A 10823-nucleotide genomic window follows, 5' to 3' on the forward strand; every position below is an offset into this window, starting at 1 on the left:
CCTGGCTCCCAGATCCACCCAAAGATTACTTCTATATTTGATTTCTATAATGTAGTATTATTAAGCAGGCCTATTTGATAATTGATACCAAGATTAGTTGCAAATAAGAGACCTTCAGAGATGTGGGAATCTCAGATTGGTTGTAGGAACTGTTTAGGTTTGATGGCAGTGAGGATAAAATTAGTTTTAGAGGCTGTGACTTCAGCAGTCCAATCTCATGCAGTGATGAAACCAGTTCCTTAAGTTATCACCTAGAATAAAGTGCTCATTTAAGGGAAAGCTATGGGTGCTTGCCAAGGGGTTGTACAGAATCCTCCCCCCACCCCACCCCCCATTACTCAGAAATTTTACATAAGTAGAATTCTTTGTTAAGGCATCTCTCACACACACACACACACACACACACACACTCACACTCACACTCACATTCACTCATTCACTCACTCACACACTCCCACACACTCACACACTCCCTCTCTCTCTCTCTTTCTGTAATTGCTGTAAGAGTCTGAGCTTGTGAGGTGCTGGATTACAACATAAATTGAGTTTAAGATCTCACCAGATCTCTTATAAAAGTTAGGGCACTTAGTAGGGAAAAGAGTGGGACTGTACAATTGGACAATTACATAGGGCTGATTTGGATTACTAGTACCTCAGACCCCACTTCTGAAACTAAATTCTCTGAATTACAAATTTTGATCAACTGTGTGCAAGAGAAACACCAACAAATAATGACTTAAATAAGGAAGACATATTTTCTCAACAGGAAGTTCAGAGGCAAGCAGTCTAGGGCTTGACCATTGTGGCTGTCATCACAATAGTCTTCTTTTTTTCCCTCTCTATCCTTAGTGTTGGCTTTTGTCCTCATGGTCACAGTACAGATACTGTGCTCCCAGGTATCATATTCTACCATGCACAAAGAGGAAGGGAATAGTATCTGTATTACAAAGCTAAACAGCCATAGATAAGAGTTCTGCTTATTTTAGCTTAACACATTTTCTTGCACAAAAGCAATTGAGGTTCTGTTAAGAAGAAGAGAAGAAGAATGGATATGAAATAGGAAACTAACACAGTCCATCATAGTGTCATTCTTTAGAATCAGCCCTCATGATACATTGTTATTACTTGTAGTCAGTCCAAGCCTTTGCAAGTCATGTGGGCACATCTGTTTGCTTTTTTGTGTGTTCTGTTTATTTTATTCAAAAACCTCCATAGCTTTATTGAAGTATAATTAATGTGAAATAGTAAACTAAGCGTATTTTAAATCTACAATTGGATAACTTTTGATATGAGCATCTTTCCATGTGCTTTTTTTGCTGTCTGTCTTTTTTGGTAAAGTGTCTATTCAGGTCTATGGCTTGTTTTTTAAAATTAGATTGTATATCTGTTTATTGAGTTGTAAGGATTCTTTTTATATTCTAGATGTAAGTCCTTTGTTGAATATATGGTTTGCAGATACTTTCTTTCAGTGTGTTGCTTGCTTATTCATTCCATAATGATGTCTTTTGAAGAGCAAATTTTAAAAAGTTGGTGAAGTCTAATTTAATTAGCTGTCTTTTATACTGTGCTTTTTGTGTGTTATCTAAGAAATCTTAGCCTAAATGGAGATTTTATCCCCATGATTTTTGTCATTTAAGTTCTTCAGTCAGTGATCCATTTTGAATTAATTTTTGTATCTGATATTAGGGTGGGGTTGTGTAGAGTTTTGGGGGGGGAGGTTGTGTATGCCTATACTCTTGTCCCAGCACCATTTGTTAAAAAGATTATCGTTTCCCTTTTGAATTGCCTTTGTACCTTTGTCAGAAACTGATCATATATGTGTGGGTTTATGGATTCTGTCCTTTTCAGTGATTGATATGTCTGTTTACATCAGTATTTTACTGTCTTAATGATTACTATAACTTTATATTAAGTCTTGAAATTGCATGATGTTAAGTCCTCCAACTTTGCTTGTCTTTATACTTGTTTTGGTTATTTTATGTCCTTTGCATTTCCATATATGTTTTAGTTAGAATCAACTTTTCACTTTATATGAGGAAAGATGCTCATATCAGATTAGAATAGCATTGGCTTTATAGATCGTTTCGGAGAGAATAGGCATCTTAAAAATAATGTCTTCAGATCCATGGACGTGGCATATATCTCTCCATTTATTTGCTCAGCAATGTTTTATAGCTTTTGTATATTGACCTTGTAGCATGCAGTCTTCTTAAACTCACTTATTAAATCTTGTAGCTTTTTTGTAGATTTCTTAGAATTTTCTCTGTAGATGGTCATGTTGTCAGCAAATACTTACGTAATTCTTCCTTTATACTCTCTATTCCTTTTATTTCCTTTTCTTAACTAGGACCTCCAGTACAAAGTTATATGAAGTAGTGAGGTTAGACATCCTTAGTCTGTTTTTGGTGTTGAGGTGAAAGTATTCAGTTTTTGACCATTAATTTTGATGTTAGCTGTATGTTTCTCATATATATACTTTATCAGGTTTAGGAAGTTTCCTTTTATTCCTAGTTTGCTGAGTTTTTATGAGGAGATTTAGTCATACAATTTTTTGCATCTATTGAGATGATCATATGGTTTTCTTTTTTAGTAAATTCCATTGGTTGGTTTTCTAATGTTAAACCAACTTTGCATTGCTGGAGTAAAACCCACTTGGTTATGATGCATTACTTTTTTGTGTGTATTGTTGTTTAATTTGCTAACATTTTGTCAAGAATTCTTGTGTTTTTGTTTATGAGGGATGTTGATTTGTAGCTTTTGTCTTTTGTTTTCCTTGTAATACCTTTTTCTTTGGTTTTGGTATTAGGTTAATGCTTGCCTCACAGCGAATTGGGAAGTATTTCTTTCTTTCGTTTTCTGGAAGAGTTTGTGTAGAATTGGTATTGTTTCTTCCTTAATGTGTGATGACATTTACCAGCAAAGCCACCTGGGCATAGAGTTTTCTTTGTGGGAAGTTTTAAACTACAAGTTGAATTTCATTAATATATAGGACTGTTTGATTATCTATTTCTTCTTTAATGAGCTTTAGTAGATTGTGTCTTTCTAGGAATTTGTCCATTTTATCTAAGGGGTCGAGTATATTGACATAAAGTTGTTCATTGTATTTCTTATTATTCCTTTAATGACTGTGGTATCTGTAGTATCTCTTCCAATCCTGTATTTGGTAATTTGTGACTTTTTTCCCTTGACAGTCTGACTAGAGGCTTAAAATTTTATTGATTTTTTTTTAAACCAGCTTTTAATTTCATTGATTTTTCTTGTTTTCTAAATCATTCATTGATTTCTATCCTTTTCCTTTTTCCTTCTGCATAGTTTGGGTTTAATTTAATTTTTCTTCTCTGTGGGTACTTTTTAATTTAAGAAGGAAACTTAGTCATTAATATGAGACTTTCTTTTCTAATGTAGGCATTTAGTTCTATAATTTCTCTGGAAGTGCTGCTTCAGCTCCATACCACAATTTTTTTTTTTCTAGCTGCAAGAGAAATTGGTAAATGGAATTTTTTAATGGGACATATTTCCTTTTATAGACATGATTAAGATTCTGTAAGTAAGGAATCAGAGGAGAATGAATGTTGGATAGGAAGCCAGCAGTGTCTGCCATGGCAGCAGTGTTTAAAAATCAAGCTATGTGCTGTGCAATGTCATTGTTATAAATCTATAGTTCATCTAAGCCATTGCAGGTCACATGGGCACATCTACTTGCTTTTTTTTTTTTTTGGTGGTAAATTAGCCTTATGTTTCTTTAAAATGTTTTCTTTAATTTTTTAACTATATGATTGGCAGGTAGAGAAAGCCACATTGAGGTTCCTTTAGTTTTTTGTTAGCAACCTATACGTTTTTTAACCTTTTAATGTGGAAAATTTTAAAGTAGAAGGAATTTATTGAGCCTCTATGTATCCATTAACTAATTTCAGTAATTAACACGTGGCCAGTCTTGTTTCAGCTATACCCCATTCTCTGCACATTATTTTGAAGCAAATTTCAGAATTCATTGTTTCATTCATTAATACTTTGGCATGTATCTTTAAAAGATAGATTCTTTTTCTTTTTTTTTAAATAAGCACAATACCATTAACACAACCTTAAACAATTAACATTGATTCTTTTATATCATAAGATATCCAGTGTTCAAGTTTAGTTACCATAAAAAGAATTTTTGTGTGTGTAGTTTATTTGAGTTAGGATTTGAATAAGTTCCACTCAAGGAGTCTGTATTTTGTGACTCAATAAATTTAGTGAAATCTGTGACATTGGAACTTTTCCAACAGGAAACTATTAAAATTTTCATTTCTCATGATCACATGAAAGCCTTCATTGGAATTAAGCTTAGGAAAATATAGATTTTCTTCCTATTTATTGTATGATGTTTTGTTTTGAATGTTAAAAATCTGACTTAGATTTTTTGCAAAATGATCATTACTGAGTTATTTATTGATACCCTTCTGTGTGCCAAGTAGTGCTTGTTGAAGTATACAGTGGTGAGCAAGATAGACATCTTTCTGTTTAGTCATTTTAAAGACTGATGTTTTTTGGCTTGATATTTAAAACTTTAATCCTGGTCTTTTTCTGGACAGAGAATAAATTATTTTCTTGGTTTTATTCATTTATTCATTGCAAAAAAACAAAAAACACCCTACACTTGTCAATCATTGTGCCAGGTAGCATAACACTTTTTATTTTTGTTCTTAAAATATCCTGAAATGCTTGGCTGGGTAAAACAAAGTTATTGCCCTCAAATAGCTTAAAATTTAGTAGAAGAGATCCATTCAGCAGAAAATAGTAATGGCAAGCTGACTTACATTTTTTATGCCCTCCTTGATTTGACTATCTATTTTGATTTAACTGTTTTCTTTTTCTTTCTACCCATGTTTTATGACTGCATCTTGCAGGAGAGCCTTATAGATGCAAGTGAAGACAGCCAGCTAGAAGCTGCCATCAGAGCCTCCTTGCAAGAGACACATTTTGATTCCACACAGACAAAACAGGATAGCCGCTCAGATGAAGAATCTGAATCTGAACTTTTTTCTGGCAGTGAGGAGTTCATATCCGTTTGTGGCTCTGACGAAGAAGAGGAGATAGAGAATCTTGCCAAATCTAGGAAGTCTCCCCACAAAGATTTGGGGCATAGAAAAGAGGAGAACAGAAGGCCACTGACTGAGCCCCCCACCAGAACTGAACCTGGAACAGCCATAAACCATCAAGGATTGCCAGCTGTGGATTCGGAAATATTGGAAATGTCACCCGAAAAATCAGATGGAATAGTGGAGGGCATAGATGTAAATGGTGAGTTACATGTTAGGCTTGTTTTACTTAAACTTGAATATTACTGAAGGGATTCATTTATTTGTTTAAGTTAGTCTTCTGTCTTAAGCGCCTGTATTTTTTTCAACCCTTACTTTAGGACCAAAAGCACAGCTGATGTTGCGGTATCCAGATGGAAAAAGGGAACAAATCACTCTTCCAGAGCAAGCTAAACTACTAGTAAGTGTATCTAATTGGAAGCATTTACATGAAGCAAAAAAAACTAATTGGTGTAATTAGCTTGATAATTCTTTAAAATTGGTGTTAAGGCTGACCTCCAACTGGAAACTTAACTGTGGTGAATCTTAATTCTAACTGCTTTATTTCCTTCCCAAATTATCTCGGGCACTCACATAGTCTGTTCCAGTCAAGGTTTTTCTGTTCCATGGCTGCATGTAATAGAAACCCAACTGAAATTACTGGAAAAGGGGATTGGGGTTATTTAAAGAATATAGGGGGGCTCCTGGATTTCCTAGTAGTTGGAACTGTGAAGTAGTTCAGAACCAAGACTGTTTTCCTGTGTATTTCTCTCATGGGACCTATTTGGTTTCCCCTTGTGATTCTCTACTTCATACCATTATTCTCTGTATTCTCGTGGCTTTTGTTTATAAAACCGCTTGTATATAATCCATCATAGTGATGCTGTGAGAGCCTTTTCCTCAAGTCCACAGCTGATGGGTCTTCTCTCTGTGTTTTTCAACTTTGGGAAAAGAGAATGAATCTGACTAGCTTAACTTGCATATGAATGAACCCCCTTGGGTCAAGTGTTCATACCTGGCCACTTGCTGCAGCTGGAGATAATTAGATTCTTGAAGACTATAATTGGAATGCAAGTAGGGTCTGGCCTCTGGTGCTAATACCCAGACTGTCTCCCTTGTCTAGTAATGGAAAGGGAATGGGAGATGAGACAATGAATGGAATAAGTATAGACCACTTTTTTGAGAAGTCTAGTTGTGAAGCTAGAGTAGGGAGTGGGCGGTAATCAGAGGGGGAAAGATGATTAAAGGAGAGACTGACCATATTTAAGTCTGATGAGAAGCATCTATAGAGAAGAAGATGTTAAAGATACCTATAAGAGTGGTATTCTGCAGTGGCACAATTTCTGAGAAGGCAAAAAAGGGATTCAGTGCACAGGTGGCAAGAATGGCTATAGGTAGAATGAAGGACATATCTTCCCTGATAAAAAGAGGGAAGGAAAACTGATAAAATGTTTAAAAATGAGGACAATAATTTTATAAATAGATACTGGGTTTGTTTATTGGAGAGACAATAATAATCCTGTATATTTCAGTGTTACTTAATGGCTCTAAACTATTGGATACAGGTTTATTATCTCCCCATCCAAAGGGTTATATTGGCCCTTCCACAAGAGTGAGCTTCGATTATCTAAAAGAATAACTTAAACTTCTATCTCATCTGATATAAAAGTGAATATTAGATTTTTAATTCTTCAATATGCTCTCCTTTTTATTTCCATCTAACAACTTTGTCTTTCTCTTATTTTTCATAGGCTTTGGTGAAGCATGTTCAGTCTAAAGGATATCCAAATGAACGTTTTGAACTTCTCACCAACTTCCCTCGAAGGAAACTCTCTCATCTGGACTATGATATTACGTTACAAGAGGCAGGCCTTTGTCCTCAAGAGACTGTCTTTGTACAGGAAAGAAATTAACATCATGGCCTGACCTCTCTCAGCTTACCCCTTTTTTCCCTTGTTCTGTGAGATACCATGTCACTGAGTATGCGTTTTGGCTCATAGGACCACAGGGCCAAAGTTGGGCAAGCAAGTCACCTGCCTTCTGTTTTATTTCTTGCTCTCTCTTATAATCAGTCTCTCTCCCACCCCCGTTAATTCTCTCCTCTCCTATTTTCTTCTTTTTCCTACTCTGGTGACCAAATGGAAGTGTTAGGATAAGATCTCCTAGTACTGGCAGCAGGAAATGTACGTTCCAATAAGTGGTCTCTTACATGGCATTTTTGGGGGATCAAACGATAATGTTACTCTTCAGACTTCTTTGGTAAAGGAATGGTTAGATTCAGAACAAGAACAACCTCCCCTTTTTGTAAGCCCCATTTTTAGTAGGGAGAAGAAATTCTTTAGCATATGTTTTGATTTTTTGTTCATGTAGGAAATATCACGTAACAAAGTGTCCAGGCTTTTGTTTACATGGAAAAAGCATCCTTTATAATTATTGCTCATCATATTTAAAATTTTTTTCAAAAGATTCCCATCTTCCCAGATAGGATTATTTCCACGATATGTGTTATTGGCAAAAAGAGTGTTAAATTAGCGTGAGTAGCATGGCGTGGCATTCAATATCCTAGCCTGAGACAGCTTTCTTTGTTACTATCTATAAACTGTCTTGATCCTGCTAGTCCTGGAATGGACATTTCATGAGCACATTGTGGTGACTGGGATAGGAAGGTGCTTGCTGTTTTTGCCAATACAGCATATTAGTTCCTTTGGCCCTCCCATTGTTTGGGTCCACAAGTGATCTGTAGGAAGGCAGCTGTTCAATAATCATGAGTACAATGGCTTGTGGTGGTAACCACTATGGTTATTGGTTGTCCTATGTGCTTTAAGGCATACTTAATATATGTCCCAGGGTGGGGGAAAGAAAAAGATGCAGCTGAGAGTTGCTAACCATGTTCCTTTGGTTAAAAATAATGATTCATTTTTACCCCTAGTTGGAACAGTCTCTAAAAGGCTCTGGTGACTGAGCTTAATTCCTCATGCTGTTTCTTGAAAAAGGTATCAAAACGGAAAAGCCCTCTAAGGGGAAGACTTCTAAAATCCGTTCATAAGACAACATTTAGTAAGGGAGGTGGGGAAGATTACCAGTAATCTTCAGATGATGTGGGGTTTTTCTGCCAACAAAGGCCACATTCAGGTTGTAGTTGGTGAAAGCGTTTTTCAGTATTTATTTAGGAGAGGCCATCATGAATTTCTGTAATACTGTTTGACTTACCAGCTTCACTATATGCTCAATTCTTATTTGGAGCTTTAAATAGAGTCTTCTGAAGGGGTGGCAGTAATTCTGGTGGCAAAATCAGAACTTTAACTTGTTATAAAACCATCATACAGAATGAACCTATTTTGTTGATTGGGATTAGATTGATTCTTCTACTTGAGGAACGTAAATTGCTATTGCTCAGAGACCTTTAGTTTCCCATCTACTTTAAGATCACTCTCTTGGCAACTAGGGGATTAAAAAAAAAAAAAAGATGCTAGTGTGTTGCTAGTACACAGAAAATATGGTTTCTAATGGTTGGACTTTGAGGAACCCTCCCTAAAGAATGAGTTATGTATCTCCTCAAGGAAATCATGGAAAATTCTGTTTATTCTTCAGTGAGTCCTTTTGAATTAATGTTCTTACATTTTTTTCTAAGTCTGTGTAAGTGCTTATGTATAAGTATATAATTGTATAAATATTTATAAATATATTTATATAATTACAATTTCATTTATACCTTGAGTCAAAGTTCTCTCTCTAGATTGGTGACTGAGTAATACCACTTTGGTGTTTTTTCATAGGCTCTCAAGCCTAACTAGCAGCTTATGCTTTATTGAGGAAACATGGTTTTCATGTTAATTCCTCAGCTGTATCTCTGAACTTGGATAATATACTTGCTATCTGAAGAATGGAGCTATATACAAAGATGTGTTAGAGGGTTAAAAAAAAAAGGTTGGTTGTAGACAAGGTCAGAAATCTAAAAATTCTGGGAGGCACAGGGTAAGAAGTGAGGGTATGCTCAGCTTTGGTGCTGTGATGGCACATATCTTTACTCTCAGCAGAATCACAGCTGAAGCCCAAATCTGTTGAAAATATGAAGTCAAGAATTTTCCCCACAGGACTCTGTTTCATTCTTTTACCTACTAGTTTCTCTTTATAAATCATACCTAGAGAACTTGAGACAACATGTTCATTAATATTAGGATGTAGTTCTTTCTGATAAGTTCAGCCCTGGCATATTCATTTATGAGAAACCAAAGTGACTTTTTCAACTTCACTTACTGTGAAATGACCACAGTAAAGTGATTTAAGTAAGCATATCAGAGAGATAGAGCATGAGATGCTGATCCAGCTTAGATACAACTAGGGTGTTTAGAGTACAAGATGTAGAGGATTTTATTTTATTTTGAAGCAGGAGTGTGATTATCCTGGGCTTGATACAGAGGCCCACAGAGGAGGCATGGGTTGTGTACAGGAAGAGTATGGATTGTGCTTTGTTCAAGAACTTAATCCACTTAGGTAGCATGCTTCCTCCAGTTTGTCTTACTTCCTCTGCAAATTCCTTAGCTCTTTGGAGGAGAGGTTTTATTGAATAGATAAAATGAAGTTAGTAAGATAGGTTAAAATAGTCATTCCTTGTCAGTATTGGAAACAGCTTAAAAGAGATTTAAAAGGTAGACAGGAAAACAACAAGATAGGTAAATGACAGGAGACACATACAGAGAGATGAAATGAAAACTAGTGGGAGGAAAAGTAACAGGAAATCTTTTGAATTTTATTTAGGAAGAGACCAGAGAAGAGAACAGCCAAATGAGGGAAGAATGGGGAACTAATTTTGAGTAACTAGCATATGCTAGATACTTTAGTCTTTAGTCTTCATAAGAACTCTACAGAATGCTTATTTTCCCCTATTTTATAGATAAGGAAGAGAACTGAAGTTCAGAGAACTTGTCCAGGATGTCACAGCTAGTAAGTGGTAAAATCAAAATTGGCATTCACGCTCTTTTCACTCCTATGCTTGTAGTCTCCTGTAACAGGGAAATCAATTTGCTCAAGAGGTTATCTTCCCATTGTTTGGCTCTGTGAGTTATCATTTGGTTTTGTTAAAGCTTGTGAGATTGGTGCTATGCCTATAAATTCTTATTTACACCATTATTTTGAGGGACTGATTACTAATTGCTTTTTTTAAATGATGTACTGATGAAAATGTGAAAGGAAAATAACTAAGGCATTATTTGCCAAGAATAGATGGAAAAGATAAAGAATTTTATCAAATTTTAAACAATTTTTTGGAAAAGATATAATTATCTTTTCTGTATCCCATTGTACTAGATTATTGAAACTTCTATGTGTATGTTTTTAAATATATAAAATTCTACTTCCTTGACTCTGTAAGTTAACAATTATTTATTGAGTCCTTAATCAAAATTGGGAAAAATCTTGAAATCTAAGATCTGGTTCCTGCCTGTTTTAGCTGGAGAGACACACTACATGTGAGATAACTGGAGAACATGTAAAAGCTTACCTTTCTGAGACTGAACCATAATTACAAAAGAAGTTTAGAAAGGGTAAAGAATAGTGTAGGCTTTAGTTAAGAAAATAAAACTGAAAAGTGGCAAATACTGTGGCTCAGATTTTCTTTCAACTCACTTGTATTCTTTAGTTCCACCTTTTAAAACTATTAGATTTAGGATATGACTTTTATCAGTAAGGCATATCCAGTACCCAAGTAGGAAAGGATTATTGATTCTAGGATTAAAGATTTTAGCTAGCAAGAGTCTCACTTGG

At 35.3% G+C, this 10823-nt stretch overlaps 1 protein-coding gene across 1 annotated transcript in view; it reads left to right on the forward strand.

Annotated features, from left to right (window-relative positions):
• UBXN7 (UBX domain protein 7) overlaps positions 1 to 8756 on the forward strand; it is a 43510-nt gene extending 34754 nt beyond the window's left edge. The window contains exons 9-11 of the mRNA XM_006200920.4: positions 4890 to 5283; positions 5402 to 5481; positions 6812 to 8756. Of these exons, the coding sequence (XP_006200982.3) occupies positions 4890 to 5283; positions 5402 to 5481; positions 6812 to 6973 (636 nt within the window). The 3' untranslated portion in view covers positions 6974 to 8756. The remainder of the gene's footprint in view (positions 1 to 4889; positions 5284 to 5401; positions 5482 to 6811) is intronic.
• The last annotated feature ends 2067 nt before the right edge of the window (positions 8757 to 10823 follow it).

Source organism: Vicugna pacos, chromosome 1 (genome assembly GCF_048564905.1).
Source record: "Vicugna pacos chromosome 1, VicPac4, whole genome shotgun sequence".
In the NCBI taxonomy this organism is placed as follows: Eukaryota; Metazoa; Chordata; class Mammalia; order Artiodactyla; family Camelidae; genus Vicugna; species Vicugna pacos.